Here is a 22,469-nt window from a genome sequence, read left to right on the forward strand (position 1 = left end):
CACTTCTGGCAGTATGTAATAGAAAAATTTCTGGAATTTACCAGGCATTAGACATGGTTATTTCTGCATGGGGATGGAATTATGAGTTCTTTTTGTTTTCTTTTATTTCTGAATTTTCTAAAGTTTCTAAAGTAAGCATGCATACTGTTTTCAATGAGAAAAACATTATTTAAAATTTGGTCATTTTACTTTAATTTTCAAATAATTGCTTCCCTATCTTTGTTTAAAACATGTACATATTTACTCATGATTTCATTACTAAAAAAGTTTACTATTTGAATACAAAGATAAATATACACCAACCTGTTAATGTTTTCTCCATATTTCACAGTACCAAATAAGACAACCCCAGCGAAAGCATAACACAGCAGCAATAGGAACATGCCCACTATGATAAAGAAGCTTTTATACATGCTGACAACCACCGTCAGGAGAAGCATCTTCAGTGTTACCTGAATGCAGAGGAAGGATTTGAAGATGGGGTGGGGAAAGAGAGAAAAAGAGAGAGATACAGGGAATATTCAATTCACAAGCCATCTTGGGAAGGACATACCATTTAAGCAGTCTGACACAAAAGTGATTTACAAGGATATCATTTGAAAGTTGCTTGCTCAGTGGTAAAGAAACCGGGAAGATCCCCTGGAGAAGGAAACCCACTCCAGTATTCTTGCCTGGGAAATCCCATGGAGAGAGGGGCCTGGTGGGCCACAGTCCATGGGGTTGCAAAGAGTCAGACACAACTCAGCAACCGAACAACAACATTTGGAAGTTGCTTGCTATTTGGTATTAAATTTGAATATTATTAAAATCATTTGACATGGAGAAATTCTACTTGTATCTCAAACTTCAGCCTCTTTTGCCAAATTAATGAAAGTTCCACCCCAATATTTTTAGCCTCCCATTTTTCTCTTCTCTTGCTCACTGATTCTCTGTGATGCCTTCTGTATATTTTTGGCTGAAAGCAAGTAGACTCAGGATTCTTATACAAATAGACATTCACAAAAACAAAACCTGAACAATGGAAAATACCAAATAACCATCAAATACAAAATATATTGATTATGTGGGAATATGGACTATATATGAGATAAAGTGAGTAACAAAAAAAGGAAACCGTGCCTTAAACATGAAAAATACACGTGTAATGTGTTGAGCATTAACAAGGATATCAAGAAATGTGGAATCACAGGATCATGAATGTTTGTTGAAGATTCTCCTTCTTTGCATTGAAAATGACTTGTGTGTGTGTGTGCTAAGTCACTTCAGTCATGTCTGACTCTTTGTGACGCTATGGGCTGTAGCCCACTAGGCTCCTCTGTCCGTGGGATTCTTCAGGCAAGAATACTGGAATGGGTTGCCATACCCTCCTCCCGGGGATCTTCCTGACCCAGGGATTGAACCCGCATCTCTCATGTCTCCTGCATGGGCAGGTGTGTTCTTCACCACCGGCCCCATCTGGAAAGAACCACCCCCCGCCCAGACGACTTACCTCTATGAAAAATAAAAACAATAAAAATAAGCATTGAGAAAGACCATTAGTTTTTGCTTTCATGCTTGATATGTTATCTTTAAATGATGACTGAGTTCACTTAGCAAATGAGAAGAATCAATAAAACAACACAAATGTCAGGAAACATATCACAAGATAACTAAGCAACCGATTCATTTCATTATTTGCTCATTTTGACTTATGGTGTCTAGGAATTTGTTAGCTGCAGCCCTAGAGACCCAGAAGGGCAGCCACAGCCAGCTAGTCATTCTCCTTCCTTTGGTGTACATGTGACCTTTGACAGCATCTTCACAAGGTACTCACATGCTTCCCGCAGATGGAGAAAAACCGGAAGACAATCACACACGCTCCCATCATGTAGGTGTACGCGTTCTGCAATTTAAATGGAGAGCCCCTTGTAATTTGCACGAAAGATCTTGTTACAGTCCCATCTTTCATTTTAAGCCTTCTGTGAAGTCTGCTGAATAATGAGCTTAATAAAATGTGAAAATTCCTCTTAAGAAATTTATCTTAAAAAGGTGCTGAAAAGGTCACCGCCAAAACTCATGAATAAGTATTAGCTATAAAATCAAACCTTAAATGGAACTTTCATCTCTGTGTCGCTCAGCTGAACTCTGTATTTTAAAACTTACTTTACATATTGATAAAATAGTGACCAGATCCTTGCAGGGGCGGGAAGTCCCTAGGATAACAATGCAACAGGAAGAAGTCGAGGGAGACAGCAGATAAAGGGATCCCGGCTTCTTCTTCCAACCAGATGGGGTGCTGATGCAGAAAGAGACTGTGCGGTCAGCTCCAGCTTCCTTCTCTGTGAAGGTCTCCTCTGGAGCCCAGCCGGCCGCATCCATGTTAGTCTACGCTGATTTCAGAGAAGTCCCCTCCCTCTCAGAAACACACCCAGCTCTTCCTTCAAGCATGTGATTAGCAGCAAGAGATGAGTCTGTGTGGTCCATGATGAAGAGAGCTTCATCTGAGAACAAAGCCCACCAGCTACAACCTCAGTGACAACGGTGGCATTAAGCTGATGTCAAAGCTTGATTATTCCCCAGGGAACTTTGCTTAGTCAAATGACGCCCATCACAGGTGGGTCCCCGGCAAGGGAAGCTCCTCGGTGAGGGGCAAGGAAATGAAATTGAAGCTCCAATACTTTGGCCACTTGATGCAACAGTCAACTCATTAGAAAAGACCCTGATGCTGGGAAAGACTGAAGGCAGAAGGAGAAGAGGGCGACAGAGGATGAGACGGTTGGATGGATCGCTGATGCGATGGACGTGAACTTCAAGAAACTCTGAGAGATGGTGAGGGACAGGGAAGCCTGGCGAGCTGCAGTCCATGGGGTCACAGAGTCGGACATGACTTGGCAACTGAACAACATCAACAACAAGGAAATGAATGAGTCTGCACAGGAGCATCTTGGGATGGGAACAAGGACTGCACCTTCCTTCACAACAGTCTGCTGCAGAACAGAACGGAAAAGGAACGTTCTTCAAGGACCACAGGTTCTCAGAGAAGGGCAGGAGCAGTCAGGCAGAAGGGTGAGCTGGTCTTGCAGGTATGAGATATTCTCTTTGGGGACATCCAGAATTAGGACGCTTACTCACCGTCCTGCTTGGACTGAGTAGCTTCTGGCTACAATTTGTCTGGAGAAAGAGACAAGCATGGACTTTGCTGCTCCTTCTTGCTGTGTGAGCCCAAAGCCTAGTGTAGATACCTTCTTTCTTTGCATTCTGGAAGTGATGACACCCCATGCTCCCAGGATGAGGACCCAATCCTTTACCTGAACTACAAGGTCCGAGAGGTCTGACACATTTTTTTTTCATTTTATTTTTTTCAAACTAGCTTTATTTATTAGAGTATAATTGTTTTACAATGTTGCATTAGTTTCTGATGTAAATAACCTTAATCAGCTGTATGTATACATACATCCCCTCCCTCGTGGGTACCCCTCCCTCTCCCCCATGCCATCCCTCTAGGGCACCACAGAGCACCACGATGAGCTCCCTGTGCTCCTCTCCCCCATGCCATCCCTCTAGGGCACCACAGAGTGCCACGCTGAGCTCCCTGTGCTCCTCTCCCCCATGCCATCCCTCTAGGGCACCACAGAGCGCCACGCTGAGATCCCTGTGCTCCTCTCCCCTATGCCATCCCTCTAGGGCATCACAGAGCACCACGCTGAACTCCCTGTGCTCCTCTCCCCCATGCCATCCCTCTAGGGCATCACAGAGTGCCACGCTGAGCTCCCTGTGTTCCTCTCCCCCATGCCATCCCTCTAGGGCATCACAGAGTGCCACGCTGAACTCCCTGTGCTCCTCTCCCCCATGCCATCCCTCTAGGGTACCGCAGAGCACCACGCTGAGCTCCCTGTGCTGTGCAGTAGCTTCCCAGCAGCTGTGTCACACGTGGTAGTGGATTTATGTCAGTGCTTCTCTATCAGTTCATCCCCCTCTCCCTTTCCCACCTTGTGTCCATAGATCCATTCTCTGTGTCTCTACTCCTGCCCTGAAAGGAGGTTCATCAGTACCATCTGTCTAAATTTCATATATATCAGTCCAGTCCAGTCGCTCAGTCATGTCCAACTCTTTGTGACCCCACGGACTGCAGCAGGCAGGCCTCCCTGTCCATCACCAACTCCCAGAGTTCACTCAAACTCATGCCCATTGAATCAGTGATGCCATCCAACCATATCATCTTCTGTCATCCCCTTCTCCTCCTGCCCTCAATCTTTCCCAGCATCAGGGTCTTTTCAAATGAGTCAGTTCTTTGCATCAGGTGGCCAAAGTATTGGAGTTTCAGCTTTAGCATCAGTCCTTCAAGTGAACACCCAGGACTGATCTCCTTTAGGATGGACTGGTTGGATCTCCTTGCAGTCCAAGGGACTCTCAAGAGTCTTCTCCAACACCACAGTTCAAAAGCATCAATTCTTCGGCCCTCAGCTTTCTTTATAGTTCAACTCTTACATCCATACATGACCACTGGAAAAACCATAGCCTTGACTGGATGGACCTTTGTTGGCAAAGTAATGTCTCTTCTTTTTAATATGCTGTCTAGGTTGGCCATAACTTTCACACACACACACACATATATATATATATGTGTATATATATATATATATATATATGACCAGTAGCATTTGATGAGTACAGGTCCGAAGTTCCAGGCTGTGAGGTTCTTGACAGTGGTACGGTCTTTGTCTTGCCCATGACATTCTTCTCGATTCCTGGCATAGTGACTTGCAGCTCTTTAACGCTCTGAACCATCTGTCATGTAAATGAGTCTGGGTGACTCAGAGCCCACCTGGGCTTGGCACAGCCCCTGACGCTGAAGGTAACAACTGTTTTGAGGACACCCAGTATCTTTCTGAGCACAGAAATCCCGTCCTAAAGCAAGGTCTGGACAGAAATGGGACTGGAAACAGGACTACCTGAACTGAAATTACCAACTAAAATGAACTTCAGTGATATGCTTACCAGGAGGGCGAAGTGAAGGACCACCCAGACAACGCCCAGTGACGTCACCAGCAGATCGTACCGATTTCTCCTGCTTTGCCAGAAGCCAGCAGGAGACATTGCCATGATCTTCATCGTAACCTAGAGGAAAGCGATGAAGATGGTGAGCTGAGGCTGGGTGTTCACAGCACATATTTAGATGTCCTAACTTGAAGCACATTATATTTTAAAGGATGTAGAAACCAAAGAGAAGTCTTTATTACTGATGCGTTAATGGCTTCCCTGATGGCTCAGACGGTAAAGCGTCTGCCTACAATGCGGGAGACCTGGGTTTAATCCCTGGGTTGGGAAAATCCTCTAGAGAAGGAAATGGCAACCCACTCCAGTACTCTTGCCTGGAAAATCCCATGGACGGAGGAGCCTGGTGGACTACACTCTATGGGGTCGCAAAGAGTCGGACACGACTGAGCGACTTCACTTTCTTTCACTTTCTTTCTTTCTGGGTATATACGTGTGTGTGTTTATATATAAACAGGTTCCCCTGGTGGCTCAGTGGTAAAGTATCCACCTGCCAAGTTTTCATCCCTGAGTCAGGAAGATCCCCAGGAGAAGGAAGAGGCAACTCACTTCCGAATTCTTGTCTGGGAAATTCCATGGACAGAAGAGTCTGGCAGGCTACAGGGCATGGGGTTGCAAAGAGTTGGACACAACTTAGCAGTTAAATAACAACAACAAATATATATATAAATACACATTGCTGCTGCTGCCAAGTCGCTTCAGTCCTGTCCGACTCTGTGCGACCCCATAGACAGCAGCCCACCAGGCTCCCCCGTCCCTGGGATTCTCCAGGCAAGAACACTGGAGTGGGTTGACATTTCCTTCCCCAATGCATGAGAGTGAAAAGTGAAAGTGAAGTCGTTCAGTCGTGTCCAACTCTTAGCGACCCCATGGACCGCAGCCTACCAGGCTCCTCCAGCCATAGGATTTTCCAGGCAAGAGTACTGGAGTGGGGTGCCATTGCCTTCTCCAATAAATACACACATATATATGCAAATCTATATTCTCCACACTCTTTTCTCCTTCTTTTATGAAGAAGGACACTAGTTCTGACTAGTTAGACTAGTTCTGATAGCAGGACATTTTTCTTCCTCAAGTAAAAGGCCATAGATTTTGGGAAACATCAAGCGGTACAGGGTGAAAAAAAAATCTGCTTGTTTTTCAAAGAGGACTGCACTGGAAACTGATGTGATATGGGCCATATATTCAAATAATCTTGCCTGGGCCAACTCCCTTTGCCACCACATTGCAATTTGAGTCCCTGAATGATGTTGGTTCGTGCCGTTCACTATAAGTATTGGAACTCACCTAACTAGACAGGCTGCCGTTCAGATACAACAATCAACAGCAGTCAGCAATTCTTGTAGTTAGAAAAAAATGGAAATATAAAGTGAAGTGTTTGTTCAAGCTAGAACAGCCTGAAAAGGAAATATTCTAAGAGCATGCCGTTCCCTTCCCTCTAAGAGGACTTCAAAAGCCATGGAACACATAGCAGAAAGGAAGTGCCCCTGAAGGAGGAGATTGTTGAGAAGGTGTGCTGTGGACCCCGGCTCCAGCTGACCCATGTACCTCCAGAACAAAGATGAACGTGAAGACGACCGACATGGTGGCCAGAGGGACAGTCACCGGGTCCTCGACGTCCCACTGGAACAGAAACAGCATTCAGGTCTGTGTCCGCATCCATCAACACAGGAACACTCGCCCCTCCTCCTCCCATCTGAACACAATTGCGAATTTTAATTTTTTATAAATGCAGACTGTAACTGGACATGGCTGCCTGAAATGTTCTTGGACCCACCGATGAGTAAACAATTTCACTCCCAGGGTCTTTAGGGGTGTAATAAAGTACCTTGACGGACAGCAACACCGACTGAGCCAGGACCAGTAATGCGATTGTCCTCTTAAAAAATGGATGCTGGGTTATGTCGTACATCTTAGCTCTAAAACCATCATTATCTGAAACAGAAAGGTTTAGGCAAGGGCCTTTTAGACATAGGTCACATTTACATTCTTGCCTTTCATTTTTCTTTAACGCTCATCTTAAAACCCATTACATTTTTTTTTTCTCCTACAGTTCAATCGCTTGTAAAGTGTTTTTCAGGAATGGCTGGGTCTGAATATTTAAAAAGACGGTGCATGAAGCCGTCTGTATTGGAAGGAGAAGCGCATCATTCAATTTCTGTCAGTTTAATACATTTCACTCACGTGTTTAAAAGGCAAGCACAAATATATTTTATTTAAAAATTCATTTTTTCATTAAGGCTTATCCTGAGAGCACTGAAGCATGGCCTTTGGGTGGTTGATTTTAATAGCCTACGGAGAGATCTGTAGTTTGGAGCCTGTTTCTATGTTAACTTATGCAGAACCGCCTAGTGGCCTCGCGATTATTATTTTAATTGAAATCTTAGACTCCTGGGGAATCAGGAACACTAGTGCCCAACATGAATAAAATCAGAGCATCTTTGATACCCGGGCGAGGTGGCAGATGAAGAGGCTGTGCTATCTTCAGTCGACTCTTCAAATCTTCCCATCTTCTCTGATCTACAGTCAGCAGAGCCGTCCCCTTAATAAACAAAGGAAAGCAGAGAGAGACCCTTTGTCGTGTGTTCCATGCCAAGGACACTGCAAACGGGCTGCTGCTACTCACAGGATGGACGTGGGTTTAAGACAAAGACATTCTTCCAGTACCGCAGTGGCTGGATAAACATGGTCAGAATTCTCACACGTGTTCTTGAGAGGAATTCCAGAAGGAAGGGCCGTGGGATTAGAGAACATTCAGCAACCTTCAGCTGGCATCTTTGAACATGTATGAGACTCAGGTTTGGGAAAAATCTAAAGAAGGTTTTCAATATGATTTTATTTCCAAAAAGGGGTACTTACTCTAACAGTGGTTAGTTCCCTTCCCTTTCGTTGGAGAAAATGCTGCAGCGACATGACAGCTTGTCAAAGCTTCTGCTTCTGGTTAAGGCTATTGTGTCTTTTGAGAAATCATTCTGATATATGCCATCGTGAGACTTTATTTTTAAGTGGTTTGAGGTCAGAGAATTTAGATCTTTAAGAAATTAGCCTTGTGACAACCGATTAATGAGATCGGATATTGTTATGTAACAGAGCACTTTATTACAATGCACATGAATTTATTATGTCACATTTCATTACATTATATTATAAAGACAGAAGTATAATTTAAGAACCTCTGGAGGAGGGCATGGCAACCCACTCCAGTATTCTTGCCTAGAGAATCCCACGGAGAAAGGAGCCTGGCCGGCTGCAGTCTACAGGGGGGCAAAGAATTGGACACGACTGAAGCGACTGAGCGCTCATGCATAATTTAAGAAACTGGGAAAAACACCTTCCCGCTCCCATCGTGCCTTACCTGACACCAAGCTAACGGTCCCTGAGGGGCACCCTTCTCACTGCATCTTCAGACTTTTGACACTTACGTGTGCATACATAAAAATGTGTTTGTTTTGAATTTTAAAAATTATGTAATGGTATTCTACATCTGGTAACTTATGTAGTTTTGTTTTTACCTTCATTGAACATTATGTTTTCCATACAACTAGATACTAGATCTGATTAGTTTATGTTAACCGCTCACATCATATCCCACTGTACACATCTGTCAGAAGTTATCATTTTAGGCTTACAGACTATAAACAATGCTGCCATGAAGACATGTGTACTGTTTCATGGGAAACGTCTTGTTCTGTGCTCAATCTCTAAGAGAGGAACTGCTGCGGTCTAGAAGTTTTCGTATTTCCACATTTACCAGAGATTTCCAAAAGAGCAATAATCAACAACATTGGTTTCAATCTACAAGTGTTCCCATTTCCTTATATTCTGGCCCGTACTTGACTTTATCAGATATTTTAATTTGGAAATTTGATGAGTGTGAAATGTATCTGATATAGCTTTAATATTAATGAGATGAAACATTTTAATATGTATAAATGGTGATTCCCATGTGTTCCTTTGAGAATTGCCTGTTCATATTCTTTGCTCATTTTTGTATTTGGATATTACTTTTAATGTTTTGTAGAAATTCTTAATATATCCTGGATACTAATCTTTGGTCAGGTATGTGAATTATAAATATTTTCTCAGCTTTATTTTTTAAAATTTTGCTTAATATGTCCTTCATCATTCAGAAACTTTTCCTTTTAATATAATCTGACTTGTAAATTTTTTTTTCTATATGGATTTCACTTTGTGGTTAATGTCAAGAACTCTACAACTATTCCAGGGTCAAAAGCAGATTCTCCATGGTTTAAAAATGGTTTAAATTTTGTTTTTCATAGTTGGGTCTTTCATTGATCTGGAATTCATTTTTGAGTATGCTGTAGGGCAGGAATCTCAGTTTCTGAGACCTAGACAGTCAGTCAGTTACCTCAGCATCACTATGGGTAGTCTTATCTTGCCACTGACCTGTGCTACTTCTGTTCCATATACACATGGTCTCTCCTAGGGCTCTGTGTTCTATTCTGAAAGCCTAACTTTCATCCCTGTAACACTGACAACGCTATTTTACTTACATGGCTTGCTTTTCCACATTTTTGTTCACGCTTACCTCTGCCCGAGGCTTATCAATCTAATTTAGTGTAACAAACCAGCTTTTACCATTCTTGGGCTTTTCTATAAGTTACTTTGGGTTCAATACCATTAATTTCTGTTCATATGTTTGTTATTTTCTTCCTCTCATTTTCTTCTATCTCACTTTGTTACTCTGGTTATAATTTATTGATTTGTATATTTGGCACATTAATATTTGATATTTCTCTAATATGTACATGTAAGTACATTTCCATCTAATTACTGATTTATATATACCTTGTGAGTTTTTATGTTATTTTTATAAACAATTTATCTAAAGGCTTTGAGATTTTCTATCACAAAAAACAATCTTTCCTAAAAGGTTCACATAATTGAGAAATTTACATCTCTAATGAACTGATCATGTTTTTAATGTCTGTTATACAGTTTCTTCCATTTTTCCCTTTTCCTAAGAGCCCATCTGAGCTGACATCCACTCTCTGTTCTCTCAGGCCAAGAGGTTTCTTTCTTTCTTCCTTCCAAACATCAATATAGCCAAGACCTCTGGTTATTCTGCTTACTTCAGCCATTCCTCTAAGTTCAAGGGCTGCAATTAATTATGCACCTGCCTTCACTTACTGGATATTTTATGTTGTTTCATTTATGTAACTGAATCGAACCGAATTCATCTGCAATCAGATCTACTTGCTCAGAGGGCCTGGGAAGGTGTTCTGGGCAAGCAGTCCCTAATCTCTGTCAACTGACTCATTAACTTCAGCCTGGGTTTTGGAATTCTCAGTGTCTGCTCCCTGGCATGGCTCAAAGGCATCTAAAAAGATCCATTGTCCTCTTCCCATGTGATATCAAATGGAACACACGGTAGGGCTTAAAGAAACTCACTTATGAATGTGGGAACGTAAAACAGGGGGCTGGGCCAAATGATCTCTATTTTTCTCTCTCTCTAAATTCCATGTTTCCATGAGCTGGAGTATCATTGGAGGCCAGAGAGGAGATTTTCAAGTGGTACCCTTTGAAAGGTGGAACGAAATGACATCCTCATTAGGCAGACATCAAAGGTGGCAATTGGCTGAGTCGCTGGTACCACACACGTGGAGAGCCTGGGGGGACGTGAGTGAGACAGTCCACGTGCAGTGATGCAAACCAAAGGGCCCTGAAGTGAAGGCATGCAAACCGGTCCCAGCTATGAGTGATGAGGAACGGCCTGGTTCGAGGCAGGTAAGTCTAGCTTTAATTCAATGCAGAGCAACAGGCGACATTTTCACACCCTTGAACGACCTGTCAGTAATGGGCTGACATGTAATGGGCCCCACTGCTGAATCCTGGCCCCATCGTCTACTCTTTCCAAACCCCTACACAATGGTTTCACCCCTCTAGTCTGCATTTTAGAGTTGTGAGACTTGAGACATGCCCGTGGAAAACCTCAGTGATTCCAGAGGAAGATCCACCCTAATCGAACAGAGGACATCGCAGCCACGTCCAGAAGAACGACAGGCAACGTTTCTCCCAAACTCTTTTTGCCAGGAAACTACACTTGCTATTTTCCCTTTGTGAGCTCTTGTACTGCTCATTAGAGCTGCTAGAAACTCAGCATGCATCCCGAACTCATAAAGGATGCAAAGTTTTCTGTGAAATCAGACAAATCTTCCTTTTATCCTAGGAATTAGGATTTCAAAACTTCTACTGCAAGTCCCCACCCACACCCATCAAAATTCTGAGTTCACCTACAGACTCACCAAGAAGCATCCAATTTACATTTTGTGAAAGTAATATAACCTGCAATCAGTGCTTTGGTTTCAGCTATTGTATTTTAATAACTCGCCTCGCAGCCTTTCAATTCGGACAATAGGAGATGAGCTTTCTCAGTCCCAGGGAAATTAATGACACCCTTACCAAAAGAGAAGATTTAGCAAGAGAATCCTGCTCTTCAATACTGTGCCTGAAAGGCAGCAATGAGGTAGCTTGTAAAATAGTTATGGAGATTATTTACACCAGTCACATCACAGTTTAAGGCGACTTCGTGCCGGGTACGAAAAACAAAGTGAGCTGCTAGGAAAGAATAAACCCTGCAGAATTCAAACCAAGAATTCTTACCTTGTTTTCATTGAAATTAGCAATAACCACTCCAACAAAAAGGGTCAGTCCAATCATGCAACCCAGGAATACAAAAACATGAATATAGATTCCATGCATCTGTATAAACGAAAAAAAAATACGGTTATCCATCAAAGCCAACGAAAGCAGCTGTGGTCTCTTTCAAAGGATTCCAGTGCGTGCTTACCGGCCCCACACGATGAATAATAACGTCCCTCACTTCCACCCAGCCTTTCAAGGACAGAACTTCAAACAACGCCAGCATTGCATTGCCCACGTTGTCAAAGTTAAAGTTCCGAGGATTTGCCCTGTGGGTCAGAAAGAGGAATGTTCCCGTGATAGTCTGCAGAGAAGCACCCTGAGGCAGTATCTATAACTCTCTCTACTCTTGGGTGCAAAGTGTACCTGGCATTTGGAAGGGAGGGTAGGTGATGTTCGATTACTAACTCATTAACAATGCACCAGCATGTTAGAATTTATTATGCACTTAATTGTTAGGTAATGGGGAGGTGTTCTCAACCCAAAAGGACAAAACACTCTGTGACTACAAGCTCCAGAGGGTCTGCAATGTTTTGGGCTAGTCCTGATTATACTGGGGACTGGTTAGAACTCGTGCAGGAAAGCCTTACAAAGGGGCGCTGGAGTCTGGATGTGAATTTTGGGATAGTTTTACATTAGAAAACCTTTCTAAAGGCATAGATTACAAATGCTGCTGTTAGTACAGAAAGTGTAAAATGAGTTGAATTTGGCCACTTGATTTTATTCTTTGTCATCACGGGAGCAGCAAGCTGTGACCCAGTGGTGCTCTGGGGGTCCTGGGGGTGGTATCGAGCCTGTGGACTTTATCTCTCATTAACTCCGAGAGACTCAACGGATACTACTTATAGACCCCAGTGTTGTTTATACCCGCAGTTAACGTCTGATTTCTAAAACTATTTGGCCCCTCTATTCTGGGTGTGTGTGTGGGGCGGGCGGTTCTGGGCAATGTCTCATTTCCTGTTTTTCTGACACATGTATACTTTTCTCACTAATATCTCTACTATACTGCATCTCCGCCCTCCCCCCACCCCCATTCATTATAGGTCTTAGCCAACAGTTTCATTAACAGAAGAAAATTTTAGTGTTTTTTTCCCCTTTTCTGAGGTTATTTTAAATAATTAAAATATTTAGACAACTACATGCTGGAAAATCCTGACTACCATCACATTTCCTGGATTTGATGAATTGAGCTCAGGATGACTGAATTGAGTATACCTACTGAAGCCTAGCTAGACTGTATTTTGATAATTTTTCTTTTTTGCTAGCACATTTATCAAAAGTTAACCTTCATAGAAGGCCAACACTCTTGGGGGAATCTGGTTTAGTATTTTTCTACCAGAGACAGTCATGAGATATACTTTTATAAGTTTATTTTTTTAATGCTAAATATGTGGGAATCCAAAAAGAAAACATAAAGCTAAAAATGATTTGTTTTTAAAGGTTTAGAGCTGATTGCTATATCAGCTTTTTTTCTATGTAATAAAAAAAAAAAAGCCCCACTCGGAAATACACATTTTGGGATTCTGATTTGTACTTTTTAAGTATGAAAGTACAGGCATATTCTCTTAGATTTTTCCAACACTCTTTTCTTTTGGCGTTTTAATTTTTATAGCAGACAGGAGCAGTAAGGATTCTACAGATGCCAGAATTTTCTTGAATAAGGATTTGGAAAAAAAACACACAACAAAATGAGTCAGCTCTCAGATCTGATGTCAAACTTTCTTACCCCTCCATTTTCTTTATGTAAGAAGTGCTTTCTAAGCTGAATTTGTAGCAACCCAAGCTACTTTTATATTCTAAATCTTTTAGAAGTTAGAATATATTAAAATATACTTTTAGGCTAAAACAAGAAAAATAAAATGGAAGATCATAGATTTAAATCACTGGAAGACTAAATAACATTTAAAAAGTCCCAGTTTCAATCATATAAGCTATCTGTTTATGCTGTGTTCCTGATACTAAAAGTGGAAAGTTTGAGACCTCACCAACAGAGGACTTCAACAAATCCCAAGCACAATCCATTATTGTCAGTTTTTCTGTGGTCCTTTTGTTTTCTTTTCTGGTTAATTTCTAAAAGCTTATAATCCCCTGATGCTGGGAAAGATTGAGGGCAAGAGGAGAAGTCAACAGAGGATGAGATGGTTGGATGGCATCATGGACTTAACAGACGTGAGTTGGAGCAAACTCCAGGAGATAGTGAAGGACAGGGAAGCCTGGCGTGCTGCAGTCCCCGGGGTTACAAGGAATCGGACACGACTTAGCGACTGAACAACAGCAAAATCTTGTCCATCCAATTCAGGAAATGAAGAATCAGTTCTGACTCACAATCTGGTCAGTTTTGTACCCCCTGGTGACAAATACTCCAAGGATCCCAGGTCATGATAAGGAGAGTTGTTCTCCCCTGGGAACATGGAGATGCCTTGGAGGAGAGGAATTTAGCCTCTGCCCTGGGATGTGAAGATGCTGCGAATGGTGCTGTCCAGAATGGTACCTGGTTATCTGACACATCTCTGCCTTTTACTCTAAAGACATCCGAAACTTGTACTTCTTGGAATGCAGGCTTCCGTTTTTGCCTTGCTCTTTGGTAACAGCCCTTTGAATTCACTCAGCCAGCAACCGTCTAACCTCTGCCTCGCTCCTCCCTCCCACCTGCCCGTGGCTCCTCCCCCTTCCACCCGCCTAATTCCTATCCACCCTTCAGGAGTGAACTGAGTGTCTTCTCTTTTCGGTCCTTCTCCTTGGTCCAGTCATAATCTGCGTTAGGTACTTCTCCTGCTACTGCACCCTTCGCCTCTCCTTACCTTAGAATCCAAGGCTGATACACCAGCCTTTTATTATCTTTAGCCTGATAATCAGTTTCTTTAAAACTGAAAACTTAAGCCTCGGGACCTCCCTGGTGGTCCCGTGGTTAAGAATCCGCCTGCCTGTGGGGGGACACTGGTTCGATCTCTGATCCGGGAAGATCCCACACGCTGCGGTGTAACTGAGACCCTGCGCCGCAACTACGGAACCCACGTGCCTAGAGCCGGTGCTCTGCAACGGGAAGTCCATGCAGCGCAACTCGAGAAAGCGCCCGCGCGGCAAGGAAGACCCAGCACAGCCAGAAAGAACTGATTAAACAATGAAAAAAACAAACAAGAAACTTAAGCCTCAAGGCCCCTCCTTGGCCAAGGCCCCTTCTAAGATTCAGGAAGGGCCAGGGAATTGAGTTTGCATACTCAAACGTTTCTGTTAAATTTAACAAAGCAACGCCGTTTTACACTCTTTTTCTTAGAAAGTGAAAGTGAAGTCGCTCAGTCGTGTCCGACTCTTAGCGATCTCATGGACTGCAGCCCATCAAGCTCCTCCGTCCATGGGATTTTCCAGGCAAGAGTACTGGAGTGGGTTGCCATTGCCTTCTCCGAGAGCATACCCAAATTGTTGGAGGCTTAGACTCCACAGACATCTGATCTTTTTCTCCTAGAATATATCACCGTGTGATCTGAAATTGCCTAGAGGTAAACTTCTGGTGAACTTCAGGTGAATTTAGGCGCTTATTTATGCAGCATTAAAACCTCAGCATATTGTATTAAACCATTTTGATTTTATTTCCTGTTCTCCACTAGACTTCAAGGTTTTAAGGGTCTGAGATCATAGCTTGTCCCCAGTGACAGCGTAATACCTGGAGAAGAGTAAACAGTAAATATATTTATTGCAAAACTGAGCACTTTGTTGACTTCTCTTTCATGCATTTCATTTTCCTAAGTCCCAGATCTCTGCTTAAAACAAAATATACAATATTTATAATATATATGTTTAATCCTTTTTACCAAGGTAATTTTTATCTCATCAAGTCTAAGTGATTCAGAAGAAGATGAATGTATTCATCTGAAGAGAGAATGCAGAAACCAGACTGTCTCCTGAATTAGCTATGCATATTTATATCCTAATTATAATTATCAAAACATTCCTCTAGCCCAATTCTGAGATACGTTATTTTCTTAATCATAAATTAGTCAATATAAAATTACAAAAATGTCAGCTGCTAACTCTTGATGAGATTATTAGAGAAAGAAAATATGTGAAAACTTTAACGGTTACAAGTTGACATTTATTTGATGAAAGATTTATATTTCGCTAAAACTCACCCAAGTTATTATATTCTGAACAAATGGGAAATAACTATTGTGATAATGTCAAGAGATGTCTCTCTGTTTATGCTTTTAAAATGCCATTGAACTTGAAGTCCTTAATAGTAACTTGCAGTCCTTAATAGTAACTTGCATGCTGCTGCTGCTGCTGCTGCTAAGTCGCTTCAGTCGTGTTCGCCTCTGTGCGACCCCATAGACAGCAGCCCACCAGGCTCCCCCGTCCCTGGGATTCCCCAGGTAAGAACGCTGGAGTGGGTTGCCATTTCCTTCTCCAATGCATGAAAGTGAAAAGGGAAAGTGAAGTCTCTCAGTTGTGTCTGACTCTTAGCGACCCCATGGACTGCAGCCTACCAGGCTCCTCCGCCCATGGGATTTTCCAGGCAAGAGTACTGGAGCGGGGTGCCGTTGCCTTCTCCATAAAACATTATATTTCAATTAGCTGATTTTAAAATCATAGAGAGCTGGTTTTATGGAACAGGGTGAACACCATAGGGTACTACCAGAAATGGCTTACTCTCCTCCCAACACTATCTTCCAGTGTATTCTATTCCTTTCCTGACATCTTACATGCGTGCTTGTTAAGTCACTTCAGTCATGTCTGACTCTGAGACCCCATGGACTGTAGCCCATCAGGCTCGTCTGTCTGTGGGACTTTCCAGGGAAGAATACTGGAGTGGGTTGCCATTTCCTACTCCACTCTCTTGCAGTGGAGCAGGGGCTCTAGGGCACCCGGGCTTCCCTGGTTGCAGCGTGTGGGCTCAGCAGTGTGACGCACAGGCACACGGCCCTGTGCAGCAGGCTTCCACCAAGAAGGCTCAGGTCAGGTGGCCCTCCTGTAGGGATGACATGGACCTCCACAAACACCAGACTACCTTGTCCTGCCAGCTGGCGAGAAGCAGCTTGCCCACAATAGCCTCTCTTCTTGCCATGCCAATCTCTGATAGCAGCTGGTCCTCCCGGGAGTGCTCACTTAACCTGGGTGGGGAGCACCCACCACCTTTCCCCATGGTGATGGGAGCTGAAGCCACAGCACTCTCTGCTCTTGACTTCATTCACTACCATAACATCATCTTTGAGTGCAGTGGTTTCCTTTACAGAAGCTGGGGGATGGACGTGGATAATGTTTTAGTAAGTTCTCCTGGGATTGAGCTAGTTGGTCTTTTTTAAAATGTCAGAATATTTTATCTTCTAGTGACCTCAGCCTTGAGACTTTAGCCAAAATTCCAAAACAGCAGGGGAAAAAACAAAAACAAAAACTGATGTTCTGATATAAATAAATTATTTAAGGTATAATAATGAGATTTCATCTCACAACAAAATAAACGTTTTGTGCTTCTTTAATTTTTTATGGTAATGTAAATTAGACGGCTTTTCCAGTTAACACTGGGATAAAGATATTCCCATGTGCTATATACTTCTCTACCCATGCTCAAACCTTATATCCGAAATTAATCTCTTTTCCCATAGTTCTTTGGTATTAGAAAAAACCAATATAAATTGTATTGAATTGTTTATGAAGGTGAAGTTCATGTTATAGGAATGCCAAAGCAGGTAATGATGAGTCCTAAGGGTATAACTGGGTGAAATCCTATTCCTTTTAAAGGGTTTTGACATTTAGTAGAGAACATCGATTGGACAAAACAGAGCAGTTGCTGTGGTTCACTCATTATTCTAAGAGGTAAAAATGAAATAAAGAGAAAACAGATAAGGATTTAAAAGGACAAATGAAGTTGACAGAGCCCTCAGTGTATCAGTGAAGCAGACTGAGAGATTCCATTCATAGTTGTTAGGAAAACGGATGAGAACAAAGGTACCAGGCACTTCCGGCTTTGATGTAAATGCTTTGAAAACTTATTTTCAAAAAAAAAATTTTTTTTTAGAGAGATACAATCGTGTTACTGATTATTCCCTTCCAGGGTTTCAATAACAAAATCCTTCAAAGGAAATGGGTTTTTAAAATTGAACTAGCTTTATGATTCAGGCTTCTCTACAACTGTTATGAGAACATCATATGAGAACATCTTCCTTAAAGATATGAAGTCAGGATGAGCTTAGTTTTGATTTGATTAACATTATTTTTAATTAACAATTAATATCTGAACAAGTTTGATAGAAAATCTTTTTTCTTTGAAGCCTCACTAATTTTTAAAATTTTTTAAATTTATTTTTATAGAAGTAAAGTTGCTTTACAATTGTGTTAGTTTCAGGTGCACAGCAAAGTGATTTCTATATATATAGCATATATATTCTCTATATTTTACATATAATTCTATATAAAATATTTCATATATATTCTTTATATAATTCTCTCTATATTCTATATGTAATTCTCTCTATATAGAATATATGTATTCTTTTTCAGATTTTTTTCTATTATAGCTATTATAAGATATTGACTATAGTTCCCGGTGTTCTACAGCACGTCCTTGTTATTTATCTATTTTATATACAGTAGTGTGTATCTGTTCATTCCAAACTTCTAATTTATCCTTCCCTCCCTTTTCGCCTTTGGTAACCATAAGCTGGTTTTCTATGCCTGTGAGTTTATTCCTGGTTTGTAAATAAGTTCATTTGTATCATTCATTTAGATTCTACAGTTAAGGGATAGTACATGTTCCTTGTCTTTCTCTGACTTATTTCGCTTAGGACAATAATCTCTAGGTCCATCCACGTTGCTGCAGATGGCACTATTTCCTTCTTTTCTGTAAGTCTCACTGATTTTTAAAGTGTGAATTCAGACACACACTTTAAGCTATTGGAAAGATTTTGCAGTGATTTCATTAGTTTCATGAAGCGATCTGGGACTTAAGTGTATTACTTGCTCTCTTACTTACTTTATTGCAGTTTTGCATCCTACTGTAATCCAGTGCTTTGCCTTGCATTACTTTTAAGTAACTCTTTAGTTTCATGCCATATTATGCTGCTTTAAAACCTTATACTAGAGATACCTACATATAACATGGATAGACCAAGAAGGCATTAGGCTAAGTGAACGTATTAGACAGAGAAAGACAAATACTGCATACTAGCACTTATATGTCGGAGGAGGCAATGGCACTCCACTCCAGTACTCTTGCCTGGGAAATCCCATGGACGGAGGAGCCTGGTAGGCTGCAGTCCATGGGGTCGCTAAGAGTCGGACACGACTGAGCGACTTCACTTTCCCTTTTCACTTTCATGCATTGGAGAAGGAAATGGCAACCCACTCCAGTGTTCTTGCCTGGAGAATCCCAGGGACGGGGGAGCCTGGTGGGCTGCTGTCTATGGGGTCGCACAGAGTCGGACACGACTGATGCGACGCAGCAGCAGCAGCAGCAGCAGCAGCGCGTATATGTGGACTCCAAAGGAGCAAAACGAAACCACTGACCCCCCAACGAAAGTCACAGAAAAAAGGGATCAGACTCATGACTACCAGAGGCAGGGATGGCTAGGCGGGGCAGGGAGTGGAGGAATGTGGGCAGAGGTACAAACTTCCTGTTTTAAGGAAAATAAATCCTAGGGCTGTAATGTACAATACGGGGACTATAGTTAACACCGCCGTATGATACACAGGGAAGCTGATAAGAGACTAGATCCTGAGGTCTCACCACAAAGAGAACTGTTTTTTTCTCTCTACTGGGTCTATGTGAGATGAAAAGTGAAAGTGAAAGTTGCTCAGTCGTGTCCGACCCTGTGCGACCCCATGGACTATACAGTCCATGGACTTCTCCAGGCCAGAATACTGGAGTGGGTAGCCTTTCCCTTCTACAGGGGGTCTTCCCAACCCAGGCATCAAACCCAGGTCTCCCTTATTGCAGGTGGATTCTTTACCAGCTGAGCCACATGGGAAGCCCATAAGAGATGATGGCTGTTAATTAAACCTACTGTGGTAATCGTTTTACAATACGTGTAAATCAAACCATCATACTGTATGCCTTAAGCTTATATAGTGACATGTGGCAATTATTTCTCAATAAAACTGGCAGGGGGGCTGGAAACCCTGATGCTGACAAATATAGCATTTTTCAGGATATTTTTCTGATATGCTTACCAAACACGGGGCACCCAAAATCCAGGTTTTTTCTCTCCAGGTCTTAATTTTAAATTTAAGTTCTTGGACACACTCACATTAATTCTGAATATTCCATTACAATCTTCCTAAAACAGGGGAAAAAAAAATAAAAGGATGAAGAGAGGAATCTGGTTAGAAAATGAATTCAGAAAAGATAAAAGATCAGCAACACTTTAAAAAAAATTTTTTTTATTATTTTATTTTTTAACTTTACCATATTGTATTGGTTTTGCCATATATCAAAATGAATCCGCCACAGGTATACATGTGTTCCCCATCCTGAACCCTCCACCCTCCTCCCTCCCCATACCATCCCTCTGGGTTGTCCCAGTGCACCAGCCCCAAGCATCCAGTACACTTTTTATACAGAACAACAGAGGTCTTCTATCTAACAACACAGATGTGCACAGCGACTCAGCTAGTAGTGATAAAGACTTCAGAGATAAGCAGGTGAAAGTTGATGCTAAGACTGTTTAGTAAGTGGCCAGTATTAACAAGTGAACTGACATTCTTCCAAGGAGAGATACACATAGGCAACGAGCACATGAAAGACACTCTGCAGCATCAGTCATGAAAGTGAAAGCTGCTCAGTCATGTCTGACTCTTTGCAACCCCATGGACTATACAGTCCGTGGAAGTTTCCAGGCCAGAATACTGGAGTGGGTAGCCTTTTCCTTCTCCAGGCAATCTTCCCAACCCAGGGGCTGAACCAGGGTCTCCTGCATTGCAGGTGGATTCTTTACCATCTGAGCTATGAGGGAAGCCCCCATTAGTCATGAGGGAAATTGAAATCAAAACCACAATGGAAAACCATTTCCTACTCACAAAGAAGGCTGTAATCAGGAAGTCAAACAATGATAGGCTTTGATGAGGACGTGCAGGAATTCTAATCCTTATACTACAGTTCTCAAACCCTGCTGGTGGATGGGAACTGGTGAAGCCACTTTGCAAACTAGTGTGGCAGGTCCTTTAAATGATTAAACTGAGAGCTACCGTATGAACCAGAAACTCTTCTCCTAGATATCTACCCAAGAGAAATGAAACATATATCCACATGCAAAGTTGTACACGAGTGTTTATATCATTATCATCATAAATAGCATTCTTTATAGTTGCCCAATGGTGGAAACAATTCACGTGTCCATCACTGAACAAATACATAAACACATGGGGTATAGCCACACAATGGAATGTAACTCAGCCATAACAATGATGCAGTACTGATAGATGCTACACGATGGATGAACCCTGAAGACATGATGCCAAGTGGAAGAACCCAGCCATCAAACATCACATGTTACATGATTCCAGCTGGAAACACGGCATCAACAGCACAAGCGTCATGACCTTTAAATGCGAGTTTATGATCCAGATGTTGGGGGTATGTAGTTCCCTCTTTCCCTTGAGTTTGTCTCTTCTTTTATAAAAGTGAACGGAAGATCCAAGGCAGAACTTGGATATCCCCTTCAACCACTGGCTCACTTGACCTTGGCGTCTTATGTGAGGACGAGAAAAGAACTCGTTCTGTTACAAAGACCCAGACTGTGTCTCGCTACACCAATTTCTTTTCAATTGTTCTGCTCGCTCTCAAAGGCCTTTGTAAAGGCTAAGTTTTCTTAGACTTTCCTTATGAGATTTCCACAGAGGCCTCTTTGTTCTGGGAAAAAGGTTACATGCCTCGTGGTATGTGTGTGTCTGTCCGTCCACCGTGTTTCCTTGACCCCTACACAAGTCACCACCTTTTGGGCTGAGGCTCTTAGGCCATTATTACTCTATTGAGTCATCCAAGATTTCTACAAGATTCATCCTGAAAGTAGTTATTATCTTTCTGGCCTCTATTCAGGGTGGACCTAAAATAACCCTGCCTTCCTTACATGAGCTCGTGGACTAATGCATCAGCTCATTATTACTGCCTTCATTTAGCCTGTTTGGTACACCATGACCTTTTTACCATGTTTCTTTTAGGTCTTCTCAAGTTTATCAAAGTTCCCGGAACCTCTGGGGAGTGGACTTAAAGGAAGCAGCAACCTTGTGGAACAACTTAAGGTCTGCCTGACCTAAGCCTGTCTCTTCTGCTACGCCTCTTCCTGAAAATCTCATGTTAACATGACTGATAACGTATCTGGACAAAGATGTTACCTTTATCTTATAATGATTTGAGAGCTATTAAGCTTTATGATTGTTGTTCAGCTGCTGTTCAGTTGTGTCTGAACTCTTTGCAACCCCATGGACTGCATCAAGCCAGGCTTCCCTGTCCTGCACTATCTCCCAGAGTTTGCTCAAACTCATGTCCATTGAGTCGGTGATGCCATCCAACCATCTCATCCTCTGTTGCCCCCTTCTCCTCCTACCCTCAATTCTTCCCAGAATCAGGGTCTTTTTCAGTAAGTCATCTCTTCAAAACAGGTGGCCAATGTATTGGAGCTTCAGCATCAGTCCTTCCAATGAATATTCAGGGTTGATTTCCTTTAGGATTGACTGGCTTGATCTTCTTGCTGTCCAAGGGACTCTAAGAGTCTTCTCCAACACGACAGTTCGAAGGCATCAATTCAGTGCTCAGCCTTGTTTATTGTCCAGCTCTCACATTCGTA

At 42.2% G+C, this 22,469-nt stretch overlaps 1 protein-coding gene across 5 annotated transcripts in view; it reads right to left on the reverse strand.

Moving 5' to 3' along the window:
* Window positions 1-22,469, reverse strand: part of NALCN (sodium leak channel, non-selective) — a 303,303-nt gene that overhangs the window by 19,863 nt on the left and 260,971 nt on the right. For all 5 annotated transcript variants that reach the window (XM_025000161.2, XM_059892311.1, XM_059892312.1 and 2 more), the window contains 9 exons: window positions 19,858-19,964; window positions 11,846-11,966; window positions 11,659-11,757; window positions 7,483-7,576; window positions 6,863-6,969; window positions 6,583-6,657; window positions 4,978-5,097; window positions 1,814-1,882; window positions 304-452 (listed from right to left, as the gene is read on the reverse strand). In XM_025000161.2, the coding sequence (XP_024855929.1) occupies window positions 304-452; window positions 1,814-1,882; window positions 4,978-5,097; window positions 6,583-6,657; window positions 6,863-6,969; window positions 7,483-7,576; window positions 11,659-11,757; window positions 11,846-11,966; window positions 19,858-19,964 (941 nt within the window). The remainder of the gene's footprint in view (window positions 1-303; window positions 453-1,813; window positions 1,883-4,977; window positions 5,098-6,582; window positions 6,658-6,862; window positions 6,970-7,482; window positions 7,577-11,658; window positions 11,758-11,845; window positions 11,967-19,857; window positions 19,965-22,469) is intronic.

This window comes from Bos taurus, chromosome 12 (genome assembly GCF_002263795.3).
Source record: "Bos taurus isolate L1 Dominette 01449 registration number 42190680 breed Hereford chromosome 12, ARS-UCD2.0, whole genome shotgun sequence".
In the NCBI taxonomy this organism is placed as follows: Eukaryota; Metazoa; Chordata; class Mammalia; order Artiodactyla; family Bovidae; genus Bos; species Bos taurus.